The 23973-nt window shown below is 53.5% G+C and overlaps 1 protein-coding gene across 2 annotated transcripts; it reads left to right on the top strand.

The window, feature by feature from the left end:
• Positions 1 to 19383: 19383 nt before the first annotated feature.
• LOC136381023 (pulmonary surfactant-associated protein A) lies at positions 19384 to 23603 on the top strand. Of its 2 annotated transcripts, XM_066349360.1 has the most exons (5): positions 19384 to 19534; positions 20698 to 20892; positions 21083 to 21202; positions 22412 to 22489; positions 23227 to 23603. In XM_066349360.1, the coding sequence occupies exons 2-5, from the start codon at positions 20721 to 20723 to the stop codon at positions 23601 to 23603; spliced, it is 747 nt and encodes a 248-aa protein (XP_066205457.1). In that variant the 5' UTR covers positions 19384 to 19534; positions 20698 to 20720. The 2 variants fall into 2 exon arrangements, with proteins under 2 accessions (XP_066205457.1, XP_066205456.1); XM_066349359.1 differs by lacking the exon at positions 19384 to 19534 and having other exon boundaries at positions 20721 to 20823; positions 21161 to 21202.
• Positions 23604 to 23973: the final 370 nt, after the last annotated feature.

Here is a 23973-nt window from a genome sequence, read left to right as displayed (position 1 = left end):
CCTCTCGGTTCCCTTCAGGGGAGGGAGCTCTGGTCACCAGCTGCCTGTGTCTCGGTTCCCTTCAGGGGGGGGAGCTCTGGTCACCAGCTGCCCGGACTCGGTTCCCTTCAGGTGGGGGAGCTCTGGTCACCAGCTGCCCGACCTCTCGGTTCCCTTCAGGGGAGGGAGCTCTGGTCACCAGCTGCCCGACCTCTCGGTTCCCTTCAGGGGAGGGAGCTCTGGTCACCAGCTGCCCGGACTCGGTTCCCTTCAGGTGGGGGAGCTCTGGTCACCAGCTGCCCGGACTCGGTTCCCTTCAGGGGGGGAGGCGCTGCTCTGCGGTGGCTGAGACCCTCAGTTCAGGTTCCATTCAAAGTGAAAGTTCAAAATTGTATACTATCCCACCCTTAGAGAAACAGATCTTTTATTCTGTCAACATTGTTTATATTGGTTCCTGCTAGGACAGTGAGTAAAGATTCATGGAGCAAAGAGCAAAAGGACCAAAACCCCCAGCAACAACAACTGCCGGACCTGGACACCCTGTGGTGATTGCAGGGGATGGGAGGTGGAGGGGGCACGGGGTGGACAGGGCGATGGACGAGGACTTGACTTGGGGAGTGGACACACAATACGGTGTACAGAGATGTGTTGTAGAATTGGGCATCTGAAACCTGTATAATTATGTTAATTAGTGTCACCCTAATAAAAATTTTTTTTAATAAATTAAAAAAAAACCTCAAGGGACAACTCTTGACACTTAGTTGTTTTTGTCTGCAAAGCTTCCGAAACCTACCCTCCGAGTGGCACCACCTGATTCCTCTGTCCCTCAGCACAGTGGGGTCCTCAGTGCCGATCACACAGACGGGGCCCTCTGTTCCTGGCCTGTCCAGCATGGATTGAGTTTCCTCATTCACCAGCTACTGTGTTCTCACCACATCACCACAGTCACTCTGTACCGTGTGCCGCCGAGGCAGACATTCCTAGAAAACCCACGTAATGTGGGGAGCCTGAGGCCCAAAGAGGGTTAGAAATGTGACTAAGGGCCCCGGGCTGTCTAGTGGCTCCCCAGTCCCCACATGGTGCCCTCTTGATCCCTGTGCCCTGTGGTCCTCAGTCCTCGTTGGTCTCATGCTTCCGCCCCTTCCTGAGTATCGTGTACAGTGAGCCTGGCAGGGCTGGGCACTCTGGCAGGGTTTGCCGACTGCTTGAACAGCAGAGTGGATGAAAGCCAGGGGGATGCTAACCGCACTGTCCCTGTGAACATCCTGGGTGGCAGCTGTTTGTCTCCATCCCTGATGGAAGTACCAGGCTGCATACATGGTCTGCAATCATGAGCCATGCCTTTAAATGGGTGCTAATTTCCTTTTCACACATTCTGTGAGGAGAGGGAGCAGATGGTTATTTGTGTTGGAGATTGTCGCTGCCATAGCCTCTGGACACGTGTCACTGAGGGCCTGGGAGAGCAGGTGAGGCGGTGGGCCCTGCACCGCGCTTACAGGCACATGGTGGGGAGAGAAGAAATGCCATGGTCCAGGCTGAGGGCAAAGCCTGGGTGAGGGGGCTTTGGTGAGACCCTGACATGGAGAGGCTGGTACGGAAAAGACCTCAGGAGGTGGCAGGGGGGAGGGGAAAGCCGGGGCGGAACCTTGTTTGAGGCAGATCCTGCACTTGAGGAGCCGCCCCATGGGCTAGGCAGCGAGATATTTTCCATAGTAACTAATACATATTTTGCAAGTGCACTTACAAACGAAGAACCTCACATAAAACACACTGGGATACTTGACTGTGGGGAACATGGTCAGTGAGCGGGCTTTGTGGGCATAAAGGCCAAATAATGAGCAAAAGCAAGAAGAGGAAGCAAGTTCTGAGCCATGAAGACTCAAGTGTCTAAATGTCAGGGGCATGTAGCAAAGGAGATGGAGGTGGAGCGGATGGGGTGGGAGGAAAGCCCGGAGTCTGGAGTGTCCTTGGAAGCCAAGTGAAGACACTGTTCTAGGATGAGGGAGGAGTCACTGTGTGAAATGGCACTGATGGGCCAGATGCGTAAGACCTCGAGTGTCCATTTCCGTCCACCCTGTAAAGGCCTATTCTTGGCCACTGAAGAGCAGGGCTCCCTTCTTGTCACCAAGGTTGAGGGGATTACCTTGGGGGTGTTTTCAGGATCCCCCACAGAGCGATCCTGGGGCTGTGAGGGGTCCTGTCCTTCACAAGCGAGACTCTTTTCTTTCCTTCTTGATTCCAAGACATGCATGGAGCACTGAGCTCCTGCCTCGGGAAACGGACTTAGGAGCCCGGGGATTATGTGTGAGTGTATGCTCACCACGTGGCAGTGAAAGGCGAGCTTTCCAAGCAGAGAGAGTAGTGTGGGCACAGGACAAGGGGGTCTCCTGGGACTGTAGAAGGTGAGGTTTCAGCAAAAGGCGTGGAGGTGAGGGGTGTGACTTTGTTCGCCTGCAGCGATGGTCTACGCCATTACCAGGTGCAGCTCTGGTTCTGGGGGAACCCTGGTCTCCTCGGGGTTGTGGCTCAGCAGACCGTGGTGGCCACAAGGGTGTTTCACTGGCTTAGGCCTCTGAGTTGCGATACCAATGAACCAAGAGGATGCTGTGGGGTTTTGTGGCCACAGTCTTTCTGTGAGACCAAGTCTAGCTCTCCCTGGATTTTAGGGGGAGATGGTGGAGATGTCGTGGCCATAGTTCTTCTGTTTCTCATGGACTTATTCAACTAGTGAAAGACAACCATTCTGTGCAGAATGACAAAGAACACACCTGTAAGCAGTTCAGCACCAGTTCTCGAAAAATGTGAAGCTCGCATCAAGTTCTTTCCTGGGGTGGAAGAAGACAAAAAGCCCAGAAATGCCTGATGTACCGGGCATGCCCAAAGTGGACCCGGAGCTCCGGAAAGTGATTCAACGGTCTTAAAGAAAAGCTAGAAAGAAGATTTTTCTTCTCAGAACCAGATTCTGTCCCTTGAACTGAAAGCTCATGACCGCTGGTTGAGAACTCGGAGGCTGAGAGAAACCACGTCACTTCTGGACAGGAGGTGCACACCTCAGACAAAAAACAACAGAAGTAGTGATTAATCCAGAGCTTCTGCATGTAGCTCTTCCCGCACGTGTCTGATCCGGATGCAGTTTGTCAGGAAACGTATGTGCCCGCCACTTACGCCTCCACCCTTGGCTGCCAGGCTCCCTGCCAACACACATACCCTCCTCTGCTCCGTTCCCAAAGGCTCATGGTGGGAGGGTGTCTCCACCTCTTCTTCCAGGAAGCCTGGGGGAGCCCTGAACTGGACTCCCATGGAGCGGGGTCATCATCATCCTTCTGGCTCAGATTTCCCTGGACAGCCTCATCGGAAACGGAAGTGACTTACCTCAGAGCCTGCCCGCGGCCCTGCTAGTCCAGGGCCCAGGTCACCACGAAGCCCTATGTAATCTCTCACTTTCATTCAAATGTGTTCTTGAATTATCTATATTTGTTTTCCGTTTAAAAGACTTCTTACATGTTTTACTCTTTCTTAGATTTTCTCAGATTTTACTTTTTCTTAGTATTGTAAACTTCTGAATAGTAAATAGTGAATAGTGGTTATAAATTATTCTTATTATAATTTCTAGAGAACTAAGGAGCTGAATTTCATTTGATCACAATACCCTATTTCTAAAGCAACATGCCATTGGTGCTACCAGAGACATTAGAAATATTGGAACATGTTTTCCCTCCGGTGCTTCTTTGCTGCTCAGTGGTAAGAGAACAGTGGAGGTCACTTTGTGGTCTCCACAAACAGCAGTTGGTTAGAGAGTGGTTGGGCCCTGCTGATTGCAGGCAGGGAAGGTGTTTGGCCTGAGAGGCCCGGGGGGCTCCTGGAGATCTGAGCCAGCAGGGCTGCTGCCCTCCAGTTCTCAGGGCCCTGGCCGGGACTGGACCGAACTCAGCTACTCGGGCCAGAAGAAGTTAGGTACGGGCTGGAGTTCTCAGCTCTGTTCCATCTTACCAGGGAATCTGGGCCATTTGAGCCCTTCTAGGGTGAAGATCCTGCCCCAGAGTCACCACTGCTTATATAAAGGCTTTGGGGAGCCTGTGACAAGCTCTGGGGCACCTTCAGCCTAGGGACTGGGGGCTGAAGTCTGAGTGGCTGTGCGCAGTAGTCCAGCTGAGGCAGAACCACGCGTGTTCATGGCTGGGTGGGGGTTATGGGCAAAGAGCGAGGCCAGATGGAGCGCCTTGTGACACGGTGAGCAGTCTTGGAAGAGGTCCACCTTGCAGAGTGACAGTTTAGGTGGAACCTGTCCAGGGTTTGACCCACAGTTATGGGCAGAGAATATGCTGGGTTGTTTGGGGAAACCATGCCTAAGATGCCCTGGGATCATCTGGAAAAGGTTTGAACCAGGTTCTGGAAACTGGGCTGTCCACCTCTGGTGAGTTGTGGAACGTCACTGAGCCTCAGTATCCGCTGTTATAGGAGAGCCTCCTTTCCAGTGAGTCTGGGAGAGATATGGTGAATATGAAGGGTCTACTAGCTAGTGCCTGGTACCTAGCATGGGATCAGGAATGGAGAGTGGTTCACTTTAGGCTTGTCCAGGTACATAACACTGAACCAGCTTGTGTGGACAAACAAGGATGGGACAATATCCAAAAGAGCCCTGACACAGGACCAAGACTGTATCTATGAGAGCAGTCGTGGGTGAGCAGGGGAAGCAGGGGAGGGTTCTCATGGATACAGCCTGAGAGAGTCAGTGGTTTAAACCGTGCCTCCTATCCTGTCATTGTGCCTGGTACAAAGGAGCCCTCAGGAAGGTGGAATGAATGAACAAGGAGGGTGATTGGTCTGCACATCGTGTGACTGCAGTTTCTCATTTGGACACCAGAGGGCAGAAGTGACTCACATATCCCCTGTGGGATAGAGGAAGGGACCCTCCTGGGAGTTCTGTATGTTCTGTGGGGAGCAACCCCAGGGCCCAGGGCCCTCGGCCCCTTACCATGAACACAAGAGGCCATCAGAGCCCCAGAGAGGTCTGGACTCTTCCAACATTCCATCTGTCCAGAATAGGGCAATCCAGTCCCAATGTTTGTCAGTCGGACCAGATTTCTCAGGGTTTTGGTGTGCCTGTGTCCCCTCTTATCCCAGGGAGTGCTCCCGCTTCCTCCTCTGTTAGAGAAGTACTTTTCTCAAGGGGAAAGGACCGGCCCATGAATGCTATCCCATGCAGTGCTTGCAACCAGTGTCTTAGCTAGGAGCTGTCCTCATGCCCATTTTACAGGTGTAAAACTGAGGCCCCTGCAGGGTCACTATTATCAAGGAGGAGCAGAGCCCCACTTGAGTGTGGAGTGGGATTTTGTGTGTGTGCGTTCTTTGTGCTCCCTCCCAACCTGCCTTGCTGTAGGTTGCCCTACCTGGCTGGTGCCCTTAGTGAGAGAAGGAAGGATGGCTGGGCATCTTGGAGGTAATGGGAAGAAGTGGCTGGCATCAGGCTTTGTTGGTCTGGAAAAGGTGTTTTTGAGTCTAATGTACTCCACTAGTTGGAGGAGGGTTGCAGGCTTGGGAAACAGCCCTTGCAGGGGCCCTGGGCCCTTCTGCTCAGTTCCCACCATGGCACAGCCTCTCATTTCCCTGGGCTCTACAAGCCCCTGTTCAGGACTGGCCTTTTCACCGCAATCACAGTGGGCCTAGAGGTGGGCTGGTCGCCATGGCACACACAGCAAGGCTACTCTCCCTACTGCTCCTGGCACTGGGGAGGCCCAGACATGGCCAACAGCACCGCCTTTCCAGGGCTCGTGGCCCTCCTCAGCGAACTGGCCACTACACACACATGTGCACACACGCGCGCGCACACACACACATGTGCACACACACACGCACACACACACACACCCACACCCACACATACACTCAGACATGACACATATATCCAGACACTCATATTAACACAGACACACATGGATATACGCACAGAATTGATATGATACATACATGTTCTCCAAACATATTCTCCCCCAGACACAGACAGACACATCTTGGGACACGGCCCAGGGACAGTGCTGCTGGGTTGCCCGGACAAGGCTATTTAGCAGAAGCAGGTGTAGCTAGCGGCCAGTGTCCCTGCCTCCCTGTAGTGGTCACCTGCCACAGTTGCACTTCTGAGGGCTCTGCCCATTCTGAAAGTCTCTCCAGGTCTGGCTGCTGACTTTGGGCAGTGTGGGGTTCATGGCCCAGTGTGTCCTCTCATACCTAGAGTGGGGACATGGCCACACAGCTTGGAGTTAGAGTCCTAGCTTCAGCAGAGAGTGCGAACTGCACTAGGTTTGCAGAAGGCAGAGTTCCTATGGCTCAGGTCATATAGTGTATGAAGCACAAATTTAGTTTTATGTATATTTTTTCATATTCATAATTTTTATATCAACACTACCCCTTGGGCAACCAAGATGTTTTTGGTTGAAGACGTTTTAGAGAAGTGTTGATCGGAAGCTGGAGTCTTTATTTGTTCATTGTCCCTCCAGGTCAGTGAGCAGCACCTCCCACAGCCCGCGCGGACCCTCCGTGTGAGCAGACTGGAGAGCAGCAGGCACACGCAGGGGGCCGGTCCAGAAGGCCCCAGAGCTAGACATAGTTCGGATGCCAGGGAGCCCTGCTTCCACAGCAGAGGGCAGACGCTGGGCTGGGGGCGTAGGTCCCTGACACCATGTAAGGCTGGGGCACGCCCAGAAAGGATGAAGTTGCCCCCTAGCAGTCACTCAGGAGCTCTGCCTAAGTTGTCGTCTTTTATTATCTCTTCAGCCCAACAAGGTGGAGAATACTGGTGTGCCCTCCTTACAGATGGGGCTCTGAGACTTCACGGGGCTGAGGGTGGTGCCCACGGGCCCATCAATGCAGGCGGTCCTCTGTCTTCTGCAGAGCCTCTCCTGCCCCCTGGCAGCGCTACCCTGAGTCCTTGTCCCTATCTGCTCTGCTGCCCCTTCCTTACTGTGAGTTCCGCACCCAGGCTGGATCTCAGGAAGTATCGGTGCAAGTTTAAACAAGTGACTGCATGAAGTCCATCAGGGCAAGGAGGTTGGGTGGCACAGGACTGAGCTATATTTTGGAATGAGAATGGTGGAACTGTTTGAGCCTTCTCGAAATCTAACATCTGCCCCCCCCCCCGACTGTTTCACATAGTCCTTCAGTTGTGAGTACAGTAATAAAGAAATGGCTGTTACTTAGAAGATGATTTCTTTTAATTTTAAAAAATATTTTACTGGCCCTGGCCAGTTGGCTCAGCTGTAGAGCATCGGCCTAGCCTGTGGAAGTCCTGGGTTCAGTTCCCAGTCAGGGCACCCAGGAGAAGCAGCCATCTGCTTCTCCACTCTTTCCCCTCCCTCTTCTCTCTCTCTCTGCTCCACCCCCTTCATGCAGTCATGGCTCAAATGGTTTGAGCAAGTTAGCCCTGGGTGCTGATGGCACCATGGCCTAGCCTCAGGCGCTAAAATAGCTCAGTTGCCAAGCAACAACTAAAGCTGGGCAGAGCATTGCCCAGTAGGAGGCATGCCAGGTGGATCCTGGCTGGGGCATATGCAGGAGTCTTTCTGCCTCCCCGCTTCTCACTGAATAAAAACATATATGTATATACATATACATATATTCTTTTACTTATTGATTTTAGAGAGATAAGCAAGAGAGAGAGTAGGAGGGGGAAGAGCGGAGAGCACCAACCCATAGTAGTTGCTTCTCATGTATGTGCCTTGACTACGGTAGCCCGGGGTCTCGAACTGGCAACCTCATCATTCCAGGTCGACATTCCATCCATTTTGCCACCATAGGTCAGGCAAAGATGAATTCTTTTAAAGGAAGTCCTTGAGCTGTGACCCTGGAGGCTTGGCCAGAGCAGCCAGGGAGACGCTAACCGCACTGTCACCACCAGCCAGTGGGCTCAAGAAGATGGCAGCAGAGAAGGGACCTACTGGTCCAGGCATCAGGCCCATCACTGTGAACATCCTGGGTGGCAGCTGTTTGTCTCATCCCTGATTCTTTCTTTCTCTCTTCCCCTCATGAGGAAATGGTGAGCTTTGCTGAGATGAACGCAAGATGCCAAGACCCTGCTAGGCGAGGAGGCCGGTGGTGAGAGGAAGGTGTGCTCCTGGGGCTGCCCCTCCCAGGCGTCAAGGGGCAGAGTGTGCCTCAGCCTCAGCACAGAGCTCTTAACCGGATGAGCTGCAGGGTGAGGGAGAACCAGGAGCCCAGGAGGCCACAGGGAGTGGCCGGCGGGCAGGGAGCCAGGCGTCCAGTGCCCTGGATGGAGTGAGGACAGTTTCCAGAAAAGGAAGTGCAGGGCCCGAAGGGAAGTGATGCTGATGGTCCCTGACGGGAGGCCTGGGTGGTGGCCACTGTGTCCACCAGTGGGAGGGAGGCCTGGGTGGTGGCCACTGTGTCCACCAGTGGGAGGGAGGCCTGGGTGGTGGCCACTGTGTCCACCAGTGGGAGGGAGGCCTGGGTGGTGGCCACTGTGTCCACCAGTGGGAGGGCACTGGTGAGGGGGAGGAGAGTGCTGGGCACTGTGTCCACCAGTGGGAGGGCCCTGGTGAGGGGAAGGAGGAGAGTGCTGGGCACTGTACCCACCAGTGGGAGGGCCCTGGTGAGGGGGAGGAGGAGAGTGCTGGGCACTGTGTCCACCAGTGGGAGGGCCCTGGTGAGGGGGAGGAGGAGAGTGCTGGGCACTGTACCCACCAGTGGGAGGGCCCTGGTGAGGGGGAGGAGGAGAGTGCTGGGCACTGTACCCACCAGTGGGAGGGCCCTGGTGAGGGGGAGGAGGAGAGTGCTGGGCACTGTGTCCACCAGTGGGAGGGCCCTGGTGAGGGGGAGGAGGAGAGTGCTGGGCACTGTGTCCACCAGTGGGAGGGAGGCCTGGGTGGTGGCCACTGTGTCCACCAGTGGGAGGGCCCTGGTGAGGGGAAGGAGGAGAGTGCTGGGCACTGTACCCACCAGTGGGAGGGTCCTGGTGAGGGGGAGGAGGAGAGTGCTGGGCACTGTACCCACCAGTGGGAGGGCCCTGGTGAGGGGGAGGAGGAGAGTGCTGGGCACTGTACCCACCAGTGGGAGGGCCCTGGTGAGGGGGAGGAGGAGAGTGCTGGGCACTGTACCCACCAGTGGGAGGGCCCTGGTGAGGGGGAGGAGGAGAGTGCTGGGCACTGTACCCACCAGTGGGAGGGCCCTGGTGAGGGGGAGGAGGAGAGTGCTGGGCACTGTGTCCACCAGTGGGAGGGCCCTGGTGAGGGGGAGGAGGAGAGTGCTGGGCACTGTGTCCACCAGTGGGAGGGAGGCCTGGGTGGTGGCCACTGTGTCCACCAGTGGGAGGGCACTGGTGAGGGGGAGGAGGGGAGTGCTGGCCACTGTGTCCACCAGTGGGAGGGAGGCCTGGGTGGTGGCCACTGTGTCCACCAGTGGGAGGGCACTGGTGAGGGGGAGGAGAGTGCTGGGCACTGTGTCCACCAGTGGGAGGGCACTGGTGAGGGGAAGGAGGAGAGTGCTGGGCACTGTGTCCACCAGTGGGAGGGCACTGGTGAGGGGAAGGAGGAGAGTGCTGGGCACTGTACCCACCAGTGGGAGGGCCCTGGTGAGGGGGAGGAGGAGAGTGCTGGGCACTGTACCCACCAGTGGGAGGGCCCTGGTGAGGGGGAGGAGGAGAGTGCTGGGCACTGTGTCCACCAGTAGGAGGGCCCTGGTGAGGGGGAGGAGGAGAGTGCTGGGCACTGTACCCACCAGTGGGAGGGCCCTGGTGAGGGGGAGGAGGAGAGTGCTGGGCACTGTACCCACCAGTGGGAGGGCCCTGGTGAGGGGGAGGAGGAGAGTGCTGGGCACTGTACCCACCAGTGGGAGGGCACTGGTGAGGGGGAGGAGGAGAGTGCTGGGCACTGTACCCACCAGTGGGAGGGCCCTGGTGAGGGGGAGGAGGAGAGTGCTGGGCACTGTACCCACCAGTGGGAGGGTCCTGGTGAGGGGGAGGAGGAGAGTGCTGGGCACTGTGTCCACCAGTGGGAGGGAGGCCTGGGTGGTGGCCACTGTGTCCACCAGTGGGAGGGCACTGGTGAGGGGGAGGAGGGGAGTGCTGGCCACTGTGTCCACCAGTGGGAGGGAGGCCTGGGTGGTGGCCACTGTGTCCACCAGTGGGAGGGCACTGGTGAGGGGGAGGAGAGTGCTGGGCACTGTGTCCACCAGTGGGAGGGCACTGGTGAGGGGAAGGAGGAGAGTGCTGGGCACTGTGTCCACCAGTGGGAGGGCCCTGGTGAGGGGAAGGAGGAGAGTGCTGGGCACTGTACCCACCAGTGGGAGGGTCCTGGTGAGGGGGAGGAGGAGAGTGCTGGGCACTGTACCCACCAGTGGGAGGGTCCTGGTGAGGGGGAGGAGGAGAGTGCTGGGCACTGTGTCCACCAGTGGGAGGGCCCTGGTGAGGGGGAGGAGGAGAGTGCTGGGCACTGTGTCCACCAGTGGGAGGGCCCTGGTGAGGGGGAGGAGGAGAGTGCTGGGCACTGTACCCACCAGTGGGAGGGCCCTGGTGAGGGGGGGGAGGGGAGTGCTGGGCACTGTGTCCACCAGTAGGAGGGCACTGGTGAGGGGGGGGGAGGGGAGTGCTGGGCACTGTGTCCACCAGTGGGAGGGAGGCCTGGGTGGTGGCCACTGTGTCCACCAGTGGGAGGGCACTGGTGAGGGGGAGGAGAGTGCTGGGAACTGTGTCCACCAGTGGGAGGGCACTGGTGAGGGGAAGGAGGAGAGTGCTGGGCACTGTGTCCACCAGTGGGAGGGCACTGGTGAGGGGAAGGAGGAGAGTGCTGGGCACTGTGTCCACCAGTGGGAGGGCACTGGTGAGGGGAAGGAGGAGAGTGCTGGGCACTGTGTCCACCAGTGGGAGGGCCCTGGTGAGGGGGAGGAGGAGAGTGCTGGGCACTGTGTCCACCAGTGGGAGGGCACTGGTGAGGGGAGGAGGAGAGTGCTGGGCACTGTGTCCACCAGTGGGAGGGAGGCCTGGGTGGTGGCCATTGTATCCACCAGTGGGAGGGAGGCCTGGGTGGTGGCCACTGTGTCCACCAGTGGGAGGGCACTGGTGAGGGGGAGGAGGAGAGTGCTGGGCACTGTGTCCACCAGTGGGAGGGCACTGGTGAGGGGGAGGAGGAGAGTGCTGGGCACTGTGTCCACCAGTGGGAGGGCCCTGGTGAGGGGGAGGAGGAGAGTGCTGGGCACTGTGTCCACCAGTGGGAGGGCACTGGTGAGGGGAGGAGGAGAGTGCTGGGCACTGTGTCCACCAGTGGGAGGGCACTGGTGAGGGGGAGGAGGAGAGTGCTGGGCACTGTGTCCACCAGTGGGAGGGCCCTGGTGGGGGGGAAGGAGGGGAGTGCTGGGCACTGTGTCCACCAGTGGGAGGGCACTGGTGAGGGGAGGAGGAGAGTGCTGGGCACTGTGTCCACCAGTGGGAGGGCCCTGGTGGGGGGGAAGGAGGGGAGTGCTGGGCACTGTGTCCACCAGTGGGAGGGCACTGGTGAGGGGGAGGAGAGTGCTGGGCACTGTGTCCACCAGTGGGAGGGCACTGGTGAGGGGGAGGAGGAGAGTGCTGGGCACTGTGTCCACCAGTGGGAGGGCACTGGTGGGGGGGAAGGAGGGGAGTGATGGGCACTGTGTCCACCAGTGGGAGGGCACTGGTGGGGGGGAAGGAGGGGAGTGCTGGGCACTGTGTCCACCAGTGGGAGGGCACTGGTGGGGGGGAAGGAGGGGAGTGATGGGCACTGTGTCCACCAGTGGGAGGGCACTGGTGAGGGGGAGGAGAGTGCTGGGCACTGTGTCCACCAGTGGGAGGGCACTGGTGGGGGGGAAGGAGGGGAGTGCTGGGCACTGTGTCCACCAGTGGGAGGGCACTGGTGAGGGGGAGGAGGAGAGTGCTGGGCACTGTGTCCACCAGTGGGAGGGCACTGGTGAGGGGGAGGAGGAGAGTGCTGGGCACTGTGTCCACCAGTGGGAGGGCCCTGGTGAGGGGGAGGAGGAGAGTGCTGGGCACTGTGTCCACCAGTGGGAGGGCACTGGTGAGGGGAGGAGGAGAGTGCTGGGCACTGTGTCCACCAGTGGGAGGGCACTGGTGGGGGGAGGAGGGGAGTGCTGAGAACTAAGTGTAACTCAGCCACTCTCATATCTGAGGCCACAAGCTCAGGGTTTTTACTTTTTGTTTTTTGGGTGTTTTTTTTTTTCAGAGTAAGACCCACGGCCGCACATGCCTGAACAATGCCCGAATCTCTGCCCCTCACTCACCACACTTCAGCCTCCTTGACCCTTTGTTTCCTAGACAGGCTGCTTGTCCTGTTCTCGGACCTCTGCACACACGTTCTTTCTGCCAGAGAAACTCATGTTCTCTCCAAATTGCCACCTCCCTGCATCCTGCCGGTCTTAGCTGAAATAGCACCTGTTCTGAGGGGGCTCTTTCTCTGACGCCCTTCCTCAGACTGGTCCCTTACATCAACACTTAGCTCCGCCCTGAGTGGCCAACACAATCTCCCCGCGGACCTGTGCCGTCCAGGGCTCGCCTCCAGCTGTGTGTGCCTAAGGAGCCCCTACACATGTCCCCCAGACTGAGGTGTGCTACATCTGGGAAGTACGCATCATATTTTGACGATCTAGTAAGAAAAGAAATGAACAAAAAATGTGTAACAAATGATGCTTTTATATGAATTACATGCTAAAATACTATTTTTACTATATTGGACTAAACATCAATAAAATAAATTCCAGTTTTTAAGTTTTTATTTTAATGTGGAGACCAGAAAATTTAAATTATATGCTTGGCTTGTATTTTATCTCTAATGGTGCTGCCCTCAAATCCGGGCAGCCTGATTGTCACTGTGGACTCACTGATGCCTCTTGAGGGTGGCTGGTCTCACGGCAACTTGACAAGGGTGGGAGCAGCCCCTGCGGTGGTTGGCACTTCAGGGTGTGATGGAGCAGGGCGAGCGCTGGGATCTCCTAACCAGCCCCCTGCGGTGGTCAGGCCACTTCAGGGTGTGATGGAGCAGGGCGAGCGCTGGGATCTCCTAACCAGCCCCCTGCGGTGGTCGGCACTTCAGGGTGTGATGGAGCAGGGCGAGCGCTGGGATCTCCTAACCAGCCCCCTGCGGTGGTCGGCACTTCAGGGTGTGATGGAGCAGGGCGAGCGCTGGGATCTCCTAACCAGCCCCGTTCTTGATCCACTTTACGCTGAAAGCAGCAGACCTTCTTCTCTTGGATGTTCAGGTCTTTTAGAAAATGAAACTCACACCATAGCCAATATTAAGCCCCAAATTTCAGTGTAGGGAGGTGTTGCTCCAACATCCCTGAACATGGGTACCAAGCATTACAGACCTTTATGAAGAGAGGCTCTGGTCCCTTCTGAACTGCTTTCGTACATCCAGAAAGAATAGATTCAGATATTATCACTATAATCTGAGGTCAGTCAAATACAGGATCCACAGAAGGGCCCTGCACACAGAGGGGACAGAACACGTCCTGACCCTGGGGCCAGGAAGAGCAAGCCTCTCTAGAGAGTTCTGTGGAAACTCACAGCAGACGTGATTGCACTGTCTGGACTGCTTCCTAGACCTGGAAGGCCCCTTCCCACTGCTCAGCCCAGCTCATGTCTTCCCCTCCAAGAAGCCATCACAGGTGCCAACAACAACCCCCTCTCCCAGGCGGGATGGACCTCTTGTTTCTGAGTCCTTGGTCCCCACTGCCATGGTCGCTCACACTCACATCTCGTCTCCTCGTGCACACCTGGGGACAGGGCCTCTGGGCCAGCCACCGTAGGGCCCTCCCAGCTCTAGGCCCAGAGCTGGAGCACAGAGAACAAGGGCGTGAAGGGACAAGCAGGGCCCCTGCTGCCTCCGACCGGTGGGTGCTTTCTCCTGCTCCCTCCTCCACTGGGACTGGAACTCGCCTGGGGTCCTTCTCTCTTACCGCATCTGCTGTGAGGTCCTCAGCGGGCAGAGGATGAAGCAGGAGTGACATGGGAGGTTCAGGTGACAAGGCCCTTGTGAACACAGCGAGATTTTGTTTTTTCCATGATGAAAACAGAAAACTCTAACAGAATATTTGAATTCAGGCTCGATCTTGCCATATTTGTTTCAGAGAATGATCACATTACTTGATACACCAAAAACGGGCTTGAGGCCAGCGGGGCTGGGTGTGAGGGACTACCCCGGGCAGCTGTGCTAGTCTAACAGTCCCGCTATGGAGATGGAAACGGGGTCGCACACCGATACTCCGCTCCCACGGCCCTTCCAGCATTGTTCATGATAGCCATGGTACGGAAACAACCTCCGTGTCTGTCTGTGTGTGAATGGGTAAAGCTGGGCTGCACATCCGTGTGGTGTTGTTCAGCCATGAGACAGAAGGCATTCTTGCCATTTGCAACAGTGTGGGTGGAACTTGAGGGCATTATGTTCACGAATTAAGTCAGACAAAAATACACATAGTGCACGATATCACTTATACGCAGAATCTAAAAATACTTGATTCATAGGAACAGATTGTAGACTGGTGGTTACCAGAGGCTGGATGGGGGAAATGGGAGACGTTGGTCAAATGGTACAAACTTTCAGTTAAAAGATTAAAAAGTTCTGGGGCTCCAATGAACAGCGTGGTGGTTACAGTTACCAGTACTGCATTATATACTTGAAAGTTGCTAAGAGAATAGATTTTAAATATCTTCACCACAAAAAAAAGGTAATTATTTGAAGTGACAAAGGTATTAACACTACTGTGGTAATAATTTCACAGTATATGTGTATTAAATCAACATGTACACCTTAAACCTCACAATGTTATGTCAAGTGTACTTCAATAAAGGTTAAAAAAAAAGCCTAAGACATGCTGTGCTTCTCTGGAATTTGCACACAGGCTAGCATGGAAAATGCTGAGGGTGGGAGAAAGATGAGAAGGCTGTGTTGGTAAAAAAATTAAGAAATAAATCAAGTAATGTGACCTTTTAAACAAATTGTCATTTTTAGGTACTAGAAATAGATTTATTTATTATATTATTTTTTTAACAAAATATCATTTATTGGACAGACACCAGTGTAACAGGTGTTTATTTACTGACTGTGCTGATGGTCAAGGAGTGGCAGGCTTAACTCCTAATTCTTTGTCTCCGTGTTGTTGAGCTGCCCTCTAGGTTCCTGAAGTCAGACCTGAATCCATATACAAGTGGTAGGTTAACTTGTCTGTCCCTTTGTCTTTGGGTACAATGATAAGAAGCACACCCTCACACTGCGGGAATATTATGGCAGAGGATTTAAAGTGGATCACAGGAGGCCTGGATAATAATCTCTCTCTCTCTCTGCTCCCTCCCTCCCTTCATCTCCTTCTTTGTGTGTGTCAGAAAGGACGGTCAGAACACTCCAGACAAGAGAAAAATCATGACCAAAAACAGAGGGATGTGGAAAGCCCCTCCACTCTGTGTACTTGCAGCATTCTCTGTTTCGAGGTCCAGGAGGCAGAGTGGTGGGACCCAGATGAAGAAGGGGGTAAGGCCAGGTAGCTCACTGCATAGGCATTTTACTAGAATTGTGTAGGTCTCATGCTTACCTATTGCCACTGATCTTTGTGAGTGACTTCAATGATTAGATTAGCAGGTAACTAAAGCAAATGAATAAAATACTTCATGGTATTCTATCACTTTTAATAAAAATATTATCTGAATCATGCTAATTTCTTGATTTCGATAGTTCTATTGTGGTTACATAGGAAAATCTACTTATGTGAACTGTAAATGAAAGTTCTGGGGTGATGGCTATCATATTGGCCACCTTACAGGTTCAGGGAAAGTATGTTCTGTACCTGTCACTTCTCTCTAAGTTTAATATTGCTTCAAAATAATAAGTAAAAGAGTAAACCAAGGCTGCAAGTGTATATAACACTGGGAAACAAAATTTATGTTGCATCCACAAAAACACATGTTCTTACCTAATTCAAGTGTGCTGATCTCAAATCTGACATTAGTTTTTCTCTGTAAGCTACAGTTGTTTTGCAATTCAAGATTTTAGGTTTTCATCTTCCTGTAAAATTTTCAACATTTAGTTTAACATAATGAAGTAGAATGTCTTCTTGGGCATCATCGCTATAAAAATATAATGATTTATATAATGCAGTAAATACACTAAAAGATATGATTGCAAAAGAATTTGTCTACAATTTCAAAATACAACATATTAAAACACTTATTTTAATCATAAAATTTGCGCAAAACTTAACAGCTCCAAGATTTTTGGGAAACTTATCAAGGTGACTGTTCAGGAAGTGAATCTTAACGCTCATGTTACATCCAATGTCGTGGAAAGCCAACAGCATCCTTTGAACCAGAAGTTTATAGTTTTCTGTTTTTGTTGCCAAGGAAGTTCCTTGTAACTTCCACAAAAGACTGCCATGCTGCTTTCTCCTCCTTATTCATATTCCTGGTAAATTCTTCATCACATATTAGGGTTCGAATTTGAGGTCCATTGAATACACCTGCTTTGATCTTCTCAAAAAACAAGGCAGGGAAAGCAGAAATAATATGTTGAAAGCATTCACTTTCTCCATTCAAAGCCTGAACAAACTGCTTCATTAAGCCAAGTTTGATGTGAAGTGGGGGAGAAAATGATCCTGTCTCAATTAACTACAGGTTTATTCACAATATTTTGCATCCCTACTTCCAGAGCTTCATGTTTCAGCCACTCCTTCTGTGTCCAGTGTTTCTCCTGAGCTCAGCTGTCCCACAAACACAGAAAGCAAGGATACTTCATGAAACCCCTCTGTTGTCCTAGCAGGAAATTTACCATTTTAAGATCCACACAAATGATTCAGTTATGCTCCTCATACTTCGGAAAGTCGAGGACAATTTTTATGTCATTCCTACTAAGCCATTTAATTCGGGTTGGCTAAACTGCTGAGGGGTTAATGACTGCTTGGCATCAGAAGAAGACCCTTCAGATTCTACAACCATTTCCTCATGCATCTTATCAAAATATACTTGATCACCATGTTCATTTTCTTCATCCTTAGAAGAAATAAAACTATTGAAAACTGGAACAGGGAGTGTCTCAGAGTGTGGGCTAGGTCGTATTGCTGAAGGAATATTAGGATATATGATCATATGCCGTTTTTTCTTGCCGATGCCCTTTGTATGGATCAGACAGAAATAACAGTCACTGCTGTGGTCCTTAGGTTCACGCCAAACCATGGGAATACCAAAAGGCATTCCTTTGTGTTTTCCTTTTGTCTAGTCACGAAGCATTTCCTCACAATTATGACACACAATATGAAGAGCCCAATTCTTGTCTTGATCGCCAAGGGGAACTTGAAAATAGGCAATATATGCACATGTCACGAATGATGAAATATCGCGCCTTTGATGTTGAAGTGTGTAACAGCCACATATATAACAGAAGGTGTCAGGACTATTCTTACATTTACGCCTATTCGAAGAAGCCATGATTTAATCTTAAAACAAAATAAGAGGGTATTTTAATCAGATAATAATTTTTTACACTTAAAAACAACTACAATTATGTAAAAGTGATGTTTGTAAAACATTATTAATTGCCTTGTGGTTATGGTCAATCCAAGAGTCGTTGCCCTTTAACTCCAATTTAAAAATCAATGCATACCATTAACTGTAACAAAAAGAAATTAAAATTGCATAAAAATTAGAGCATGAACCAAAAAATGGTTTTCATATTTGGAATCAGCAATGCAGAAATATAGAAACAGTTCTAAAACCTCATGCAACAGAAAAAAAAAATGTTCCCCAGTGTAATCTGACCAAGGCCACATAAATAATAAGCAGCAGCTCCAAACTGCAACTCAGGTGTGTCTGACAAAGTCCACTCCCCCCCACACCAATCCTGTGGCCCTGGGCATCTCAGCTACCTCTCTCCAGACCCTTCTAAATTCACGTAGAAGATTTCTGTTCCGTTCCTGTCTCTTCATCTGCCGAACAGCCCTCCCTCCCCCAAGCCAAGCTGGAGTCCCTCTGATGGAACTGCTCGCCCACTGATCCCAGCCGTGCCTGGGCTCCTCCGTCCTACCTGGCCCAGCACCCACACTAAGGCACGTCGCTTGCAGCAGCTGGGCAGCTGAAAGCACTCAGCGCCCCAAGTAGGCTCTGGCTGGCTTCCTGTCCTGAGGAGTGGGGTTCCATCAGCTGAGCTCCCACTCCTGAAAAGCTCTCCAGCTCTTCCTGAGGATCTCAAGATTTTTTGAACCACTTACAAGTAAGCAGGACAATTTTTCCTTGTATTGATTTCTCAACCCTAGTTTGAGATTCCCTCCTAATCAAATGCCTTAAATAGGAGATCTCATCAATTAGAGCTTCATATATAATTCCACTACTTAAAGACATCACCATCGCGGTGATCAGACATCACCCATGGCCAGAGGCAGAAACTGCTGCCCTCCTGTGACTGTCTGGGCCCTGCCCTGCCTCCCACAGCTGACTCTGCCAGCACAGAGCAAAGGGGAACATGCATTACCTGCGATACCAGTCAATACCTGTGACTCTGAACTATGTGCCACCAACCCAGTCACAGGCCCTAGAAGCAGGAGCTGGGAGCTCAGTGCTGAGACACAGCCTGTGACAGACAGTTTATCCAGACCAGGGGTAGTCAACCTTTTTATACCTACCGCCCACTTTTGTATCTCTGTTAGTAACTGCCACAAGTTCCATAGTAATGGTGATTTATAAAGTAGGGAAGTAACTTTACTTTATAAAATTTATAAAGCAGAGTTTCAGCAAGTTAAAGCATATAATAATAATTACTTACCAAGTACTTTATGCTAGATTTTTACTAAGTTTGGCAGAATAAATCTTTATAAAACAACTTACTATAGTTAAACCTATCTTTTTATTTATACTTTGGTTGCTCCACTACCGCCCACCATGAGAGCTGGAATGCCCACTAGTGGGCGGTAGAGACCAGGTTGACTTCCACTGATCCAGACCAACCCGACCACCCTCAGCTTGCCCAGGGCCTCTGCACTGTCTGGAGGCACATGGACCCTTCTGAGAGCCCAACAGTCTCCAGAGCTGAAATGGCCTCAGAGAGGAGTCACATGGACATGGCCCTGCATGTTGCTGAGCTGCCTCTTTGCTCTCCTGTGAAGAGTCCAGCCTTGGTCTGTTCTTTCCTGTGGTGAGCATTTGGGGTTGGTGATCCTCGACTGTGAGCATGTCACCAGCCAGGATGGGGAACTGAGGCCCAGGAGAGGGAGGGTGTCCTTGCCATGTGTCTCCGTCAGGCCCTGTGTATAGTGCTCTCATCCTGCACTGCCTGGAAACATGGGAGGGGACCTCCAGGCCATGGAAAGTTTCCCTTCTTAGAGCATGCTTCCTAAGTGCCCTCCAGCCTGAGAGCTCTCTGAGGAAACGGCTCTACAAACACAAGAGCTGCTTCCTGCCTGGCCCTCCCCGGAGCAGAGGCCCTTGTGACAGGAGCCTCTCCAGGGCAGAGAGGAAAGCTGGTAGCCTACGTCTGTATAAATGGTGCTGTGCACCTCTCCACTCTGACCTGGAGACAGATCCACGTGGGCTCTGTTAGTGTAGGTGAGTGTAGCCCCCTCCCCTGGGTGTTCTCCAGGGCCTGCGATGCAGCCAGTGAGAACCACCCTGCAGTCACAGGCTTAATGCAAGGCTGAGCGGGGAAGGAGGGGCCTCCCCACACACCCCTGCTGTTGACTCACAGGATTTTAACTATGTTGCAAGCAGGTGGGCTTGCCAGTATCCTTATACTTCACTGGGCTCCTCAGCCGGGTCCATTCCCACTCGGAACCCAGCAGGGCCTGCCAGGGGGCAGAGGACAGCCTGCCAAGTTGGTCTCCCTGTCATTGACCATCTTGGAGTGGCCAGGCCACACACCCTGGTCATCTTCACTTATCCTCAGGATCATGATCCCTTAGAACCTGAGAGGAGAGGGGCTGAGAGTATAAGGGACACATGAAGTGAGTGAGTGACCCACCCCTCCTCCCAACAGCCTGGGAGGGATAGGTCAGGTGTCTCCAGGGAACAGAAGTTTCAGCTGAAGTTAAGAGTGGTGAAGTGAGTTCCCCATGGTCACACAGCAAGGTGTAAAGGACCTCCTTTACAGCCAGGTCCTCTAACTCTCCAGAGCTCTGTACCCTGTTCCTCCTTGGCCGCCCAGGTACCACCCCACCCCAGGGCAGAACAGTGGGGCATGAGATCAAGTGAGATGCAGGTGATGCCAGGGGTTCCCAAGGATAGTTGGGGTCTTCCCGGAGCTCCCCCTGTGCCTGCGCTGGCCGTCAGGCACAGCTATGTGGGAGGGGACACCTTCAGGCACAGCTATGTGGGGGAGGGGACACCTTCAGGCACAGCTATGTGGGGGGGGACACCTTCAGGCACAGCTATGTGTGGGGGGGACACCTTCAGGCACAGCTATGTGGGGGAGGGGACACCTTCAGGCACAGCTATGTGGGGGGGACACCTTCAGGCACAGCTATGTGGGGGAGGGGACACCTTCAGGCACAGCTATGTGGGGGAGGGGACACCTTCAGGCACAGCTATGTGGGGGGGGACACCTTCAGGCACAGCTATGTGGGGGAGGAGACACCTTCAGGCACAGCTATGTGGGGGGGGACACCTTCAGGCACAGCTATGTGGGGGAGGGGACACCTTCAGGCACAGCTATGTGGGGGAGGGGACACCTTCGCAAATGCTTCGTTGGGGCCAACAGCCCTTCCCTTCCGCAGGAGGAGCAGCTGGAACAGAAGCGATGTTGCTCTGCTCTCTGGTCCTCACCCTTGTCCTGCTGGTGGTCTCTGGCATCGAGTGTGATGTGAAAGAAGTTTGTGGTGGGAGCCCGGGCATCCCTGGCAGTCCAGGATCGCATGGCCTGCCGGGCAGAGACGGAAGAGATGGTGTCAAAGGAGACCCTGGGCCTCCAGGTACTGCAGCCGAGGGACAGTGGCCCAGGTGTCCTGGAGGGTGGGGCACTGTAGGAGTGTCCCAGGGCCATTAGACTACAACAGCCCTGCACTGATAAGGTAGCCTGGCTGTTCATGGAGGTCCAGTCATGCGAGTCCAACCTGTTGTGGATGCTAGATAGCATACATTCGTTTCCCCTTCTCTCCTCAGGCCCCATGGGCCCCCCTGGAGGAATGCCAGGCCTTCCTGGGCGGGATGGGCTAACTGGAGTCCCTGGTGCCCCTGGAGAGCGTGGAGATAAGGGCGAACGTGGTGAAAAAGGCCCTCCAGGTAAGCAGGGTGGGGAAGGCGGTCAGGGGCAACATGGGCACAGTGCCCATTTGACTGTCACACGAGGGGTGAAGGAATCAAACAAAACCATGGAGGCCCCCAAAGGGTATGCTGCTCAACCTAAATAAGAGAATATGAGGTTGAGGAAGGAAATTGGAAGGGTCTGGGTAGCAGCCCACAATGCAGGGACCAATGGGTGTAGAAAGTTCCCTATGCATCATGGCTGCTGTAGGAGCACAGGGTGTGTGATGTAAGTAATGGGGCAGTGCTAGGAAGCAGGGGAGGCACTTCTTAAGGGTGAGGCACCCGGAGCATGGTGAAAGGTGGAGGACGTTATGTGGACCAAAGATCCAAGCGGATGGTGTGATTGGGAGCCCCACGCGAAGAGGGAAACTTGGAAGTTCTGTGTAGTACTTAAGGTCCTTCAGGAGTGTGCAGAGGGAACCACACTTTCCCTAGGTGGAAGGCGGGGGAGGAGGCTCTGCCCAACAACCAGAAAAACCCACAGAGCTGGGCAGACAGAGCCATTAAAGGCTATGGCAGGAGAGGGGAGGGGAGAGGAGTGGAGAGGAGAAGAGAGGAGAGGAGAGGAGATGAGAGGGGAGGGGAGGGGAGGGGAGGGGAGGGGAGGGGAGGGGAGGAGAGGGGAGGAGGGGAGGGGAGAGGAGGAGGGGAGGGGAGGGGAGGGGAGGGGAGGGGAGGAGAGGAGAGGAGAGGGGAGGGGAGGGGAGGGGAGGGGAGGGGAGGGGAGGGGAGGGGAGGGGAGGGGAGGAGAGGAGAGGGGAGGAGAGGGGAGGGGAGGGGAGGGGAGGGGAGGGGAGGAGAGGAGAGGAGAGGGGAGGGGAGGGGAGGGGAGGGGAGGGGAGGGGAGGGGAGGGGAGGGGAGGGGAGGAGAGGAGAGGGGAAGGGAGGAGAGGGGAGGAGGGGAGGGGAGGAGAGGAGAGGGGAAGGGAGGAGAGGGGAGGAGGGGAGGGGAGGGGAGGGGAGGGGGGAGAGGAGAGGAGGGGAGGCTCAGCAGGTGTAAGGACAAGTGTGCAGGAGGGTGGGAGCACGCTCCAGTGTAGGGGACCCTAACAACCTGGGGCCTGGGCAGTGGCTATGGACAAGTAGAGGGAAGAATGCCAGGCAAAGCTGGTATCACACCTGTTTGGCAGCAAGTGGGGGGTCTCAGTTGGTATGCCCTCATGCTGGATGGGGTTTTCTCTACAGGGCTTCCAGCTTATCTAGATGAGGAGCTCCAAACCACACTCCATGACTTGAGACATCAAATCTTGCAGTCGATGGGAGGTAAGGGACCCCTTAGAGCCTTTAGGATAAGGGGTCTCCCATAAGTTTCCCTCATCCTCAACACCAGGCTCTATAACCTAAAGATATGACACATGGGTGTGGACATGCATGTCTTGGAGGAAATGATGCTCCCCTTTTCTGACCTCTAAGATGGCCCAGAGAGGACAGACGTGGACACGGATCCACTCCTTGGGGGAAAGCAAGTTCTCGGCCTATCTTACTTTCTACTGAATCCCAAGAAATTGCTGTTTTTTGGCCCTGGCGAGTTTGTTCAGTGAATAGAACATTGGCCTGATGTATGGACGTCCCAGGTTCGATCCCCAGTCAGGGAACCCATGAAAAGAGACCGTCTGCTGCTCTTCCCCTCCCTCTCTCTCTTCCTCTCTTGCAGCCAGTGGTTCGGCTGGTCTGAGTGTCAGCCTTAGGCAACAGCTCAGTTGATTCGAGCATCGGCTCCCGATGAGGGTTGCCAGGAGGATCCCAGTTGTCTCTCTACCTCCCCTCCTCTCACTTAAAAAATTGCAGTTTTGGGCACATACTTATAGGGGCAGTTAATAAATAATTGCTTAAATGCATGAGTGAATGAACAGAATGATGAGAGCAAAGAGGAGAATTGTGAAAGCTAGGATTGGAGAGGAGGTAAGACAGAGATGCAGAGATGAAGAGACTGGAGAGAGTATAGAGGCAGAGAGCCCAAGTGAGACAAAGACGCCTGACCCAGACTCCTCTGCTCTCAGTCCTCAGTTTGCAGGGCTCCATGCTGAAAGTGGGAGAGAAAGTCTTCTCCACCAATGGGCAGTCAGCCAATTTTGATGCCATTAGAGAGTCATGTCTCAAATTGGGTGGCAGCATTGCAGTCCCAAGGAGTCTAGAAGAGAATGAAGCCATTGCAAGCATTGTGAAGAAGCACAACACTTATGCCTACCTGGGCCTGATTGAGGGCCCCACCCCTGGAGTCTTCAACTACCTGGATGGGGCCCCTGTGAATTACACCAGCTGGTACCCAGGAGAGCCCAGGGGTCGGGGCAAAGAAAAGTGTGTGGAGATGTACAAAGATGGGCAGTGGAACGACAAGAACTGCCTGCAGTACCGACTGACCATCTGTGAATTTTGAGCAGGCATCAAAACCACAGGATAGACAGAGTCCTGCCTTGCCTTTCAGCTTCCATCTTGTAGATCCATCTGACATATGAGATGCTATAACTCTTCATCAACAACATTTATTTGTGGCTATTTGAGTTGGAAGCATTCTCAGCCACTCCACTCCCCAGCTGGGCCCTGACTCTCCCACTTGATCACTAATCAGTCTGACACGCCCCTGGAGCTCCTTCCCCGCACCACACTCTAGCAGCCACTCCTGACTTTGCCATTTGTCAAGAGATAGAGACTTCTCTCCTTCCTTCCTCCACTCGTCCAGTTCCTTCATTTATAGATGGCAACCATGAGGTCCTGGAATGGAAGGTTCCTTCAAAATCCCACACAGG

Source organism: Saccopteryx leptura, chromosome 9 (assembly GCF_036850995.1).
Source record: "Saccopteryx leptura isolate mSacLep1 chromosome 9, mSacLep1_pri_phased_curated, whole genome shotgun sequence".
Lineage (NCBI taxonomy): Eukaryota > Metazoa > Chordata > Mammalia > Chiroptera > Emballonuridae > Saccopteryx > Saccopteryx leptura.
This window is presented reverse-complemented; position numbering and strand designations above follow the sequence as displayed.

What these genes read in the sequence shown, in the direction of transcription:
- LOC136381023 (XM_066349360.1), top strand. Translation starts at nt 20,721, where the DNA reads ATGTTGCTCTGCTCTCTGGTCCTCACCCTTGTCCTGCTGGTGGTCTCT. An exon ending in AGGAGACCCTGGGCCTCCAG is followed by an intron (nt 20,893 to 21,082) that starts GTACTGCAGCCG and finishes TTCTCTCCTCAG; the next exon opens with GCCCCATGGGCCCCCCTGGA. An exon ending in TGGTGAAAAAGGCCCTCCAG is followed by an intron (nt 21,203 to 22,411) that starts GTAAGCAGGGTG and finishes TTTTCTCTACAG; the next exon opens with GGCTTCCAGCTTATCTAGAT.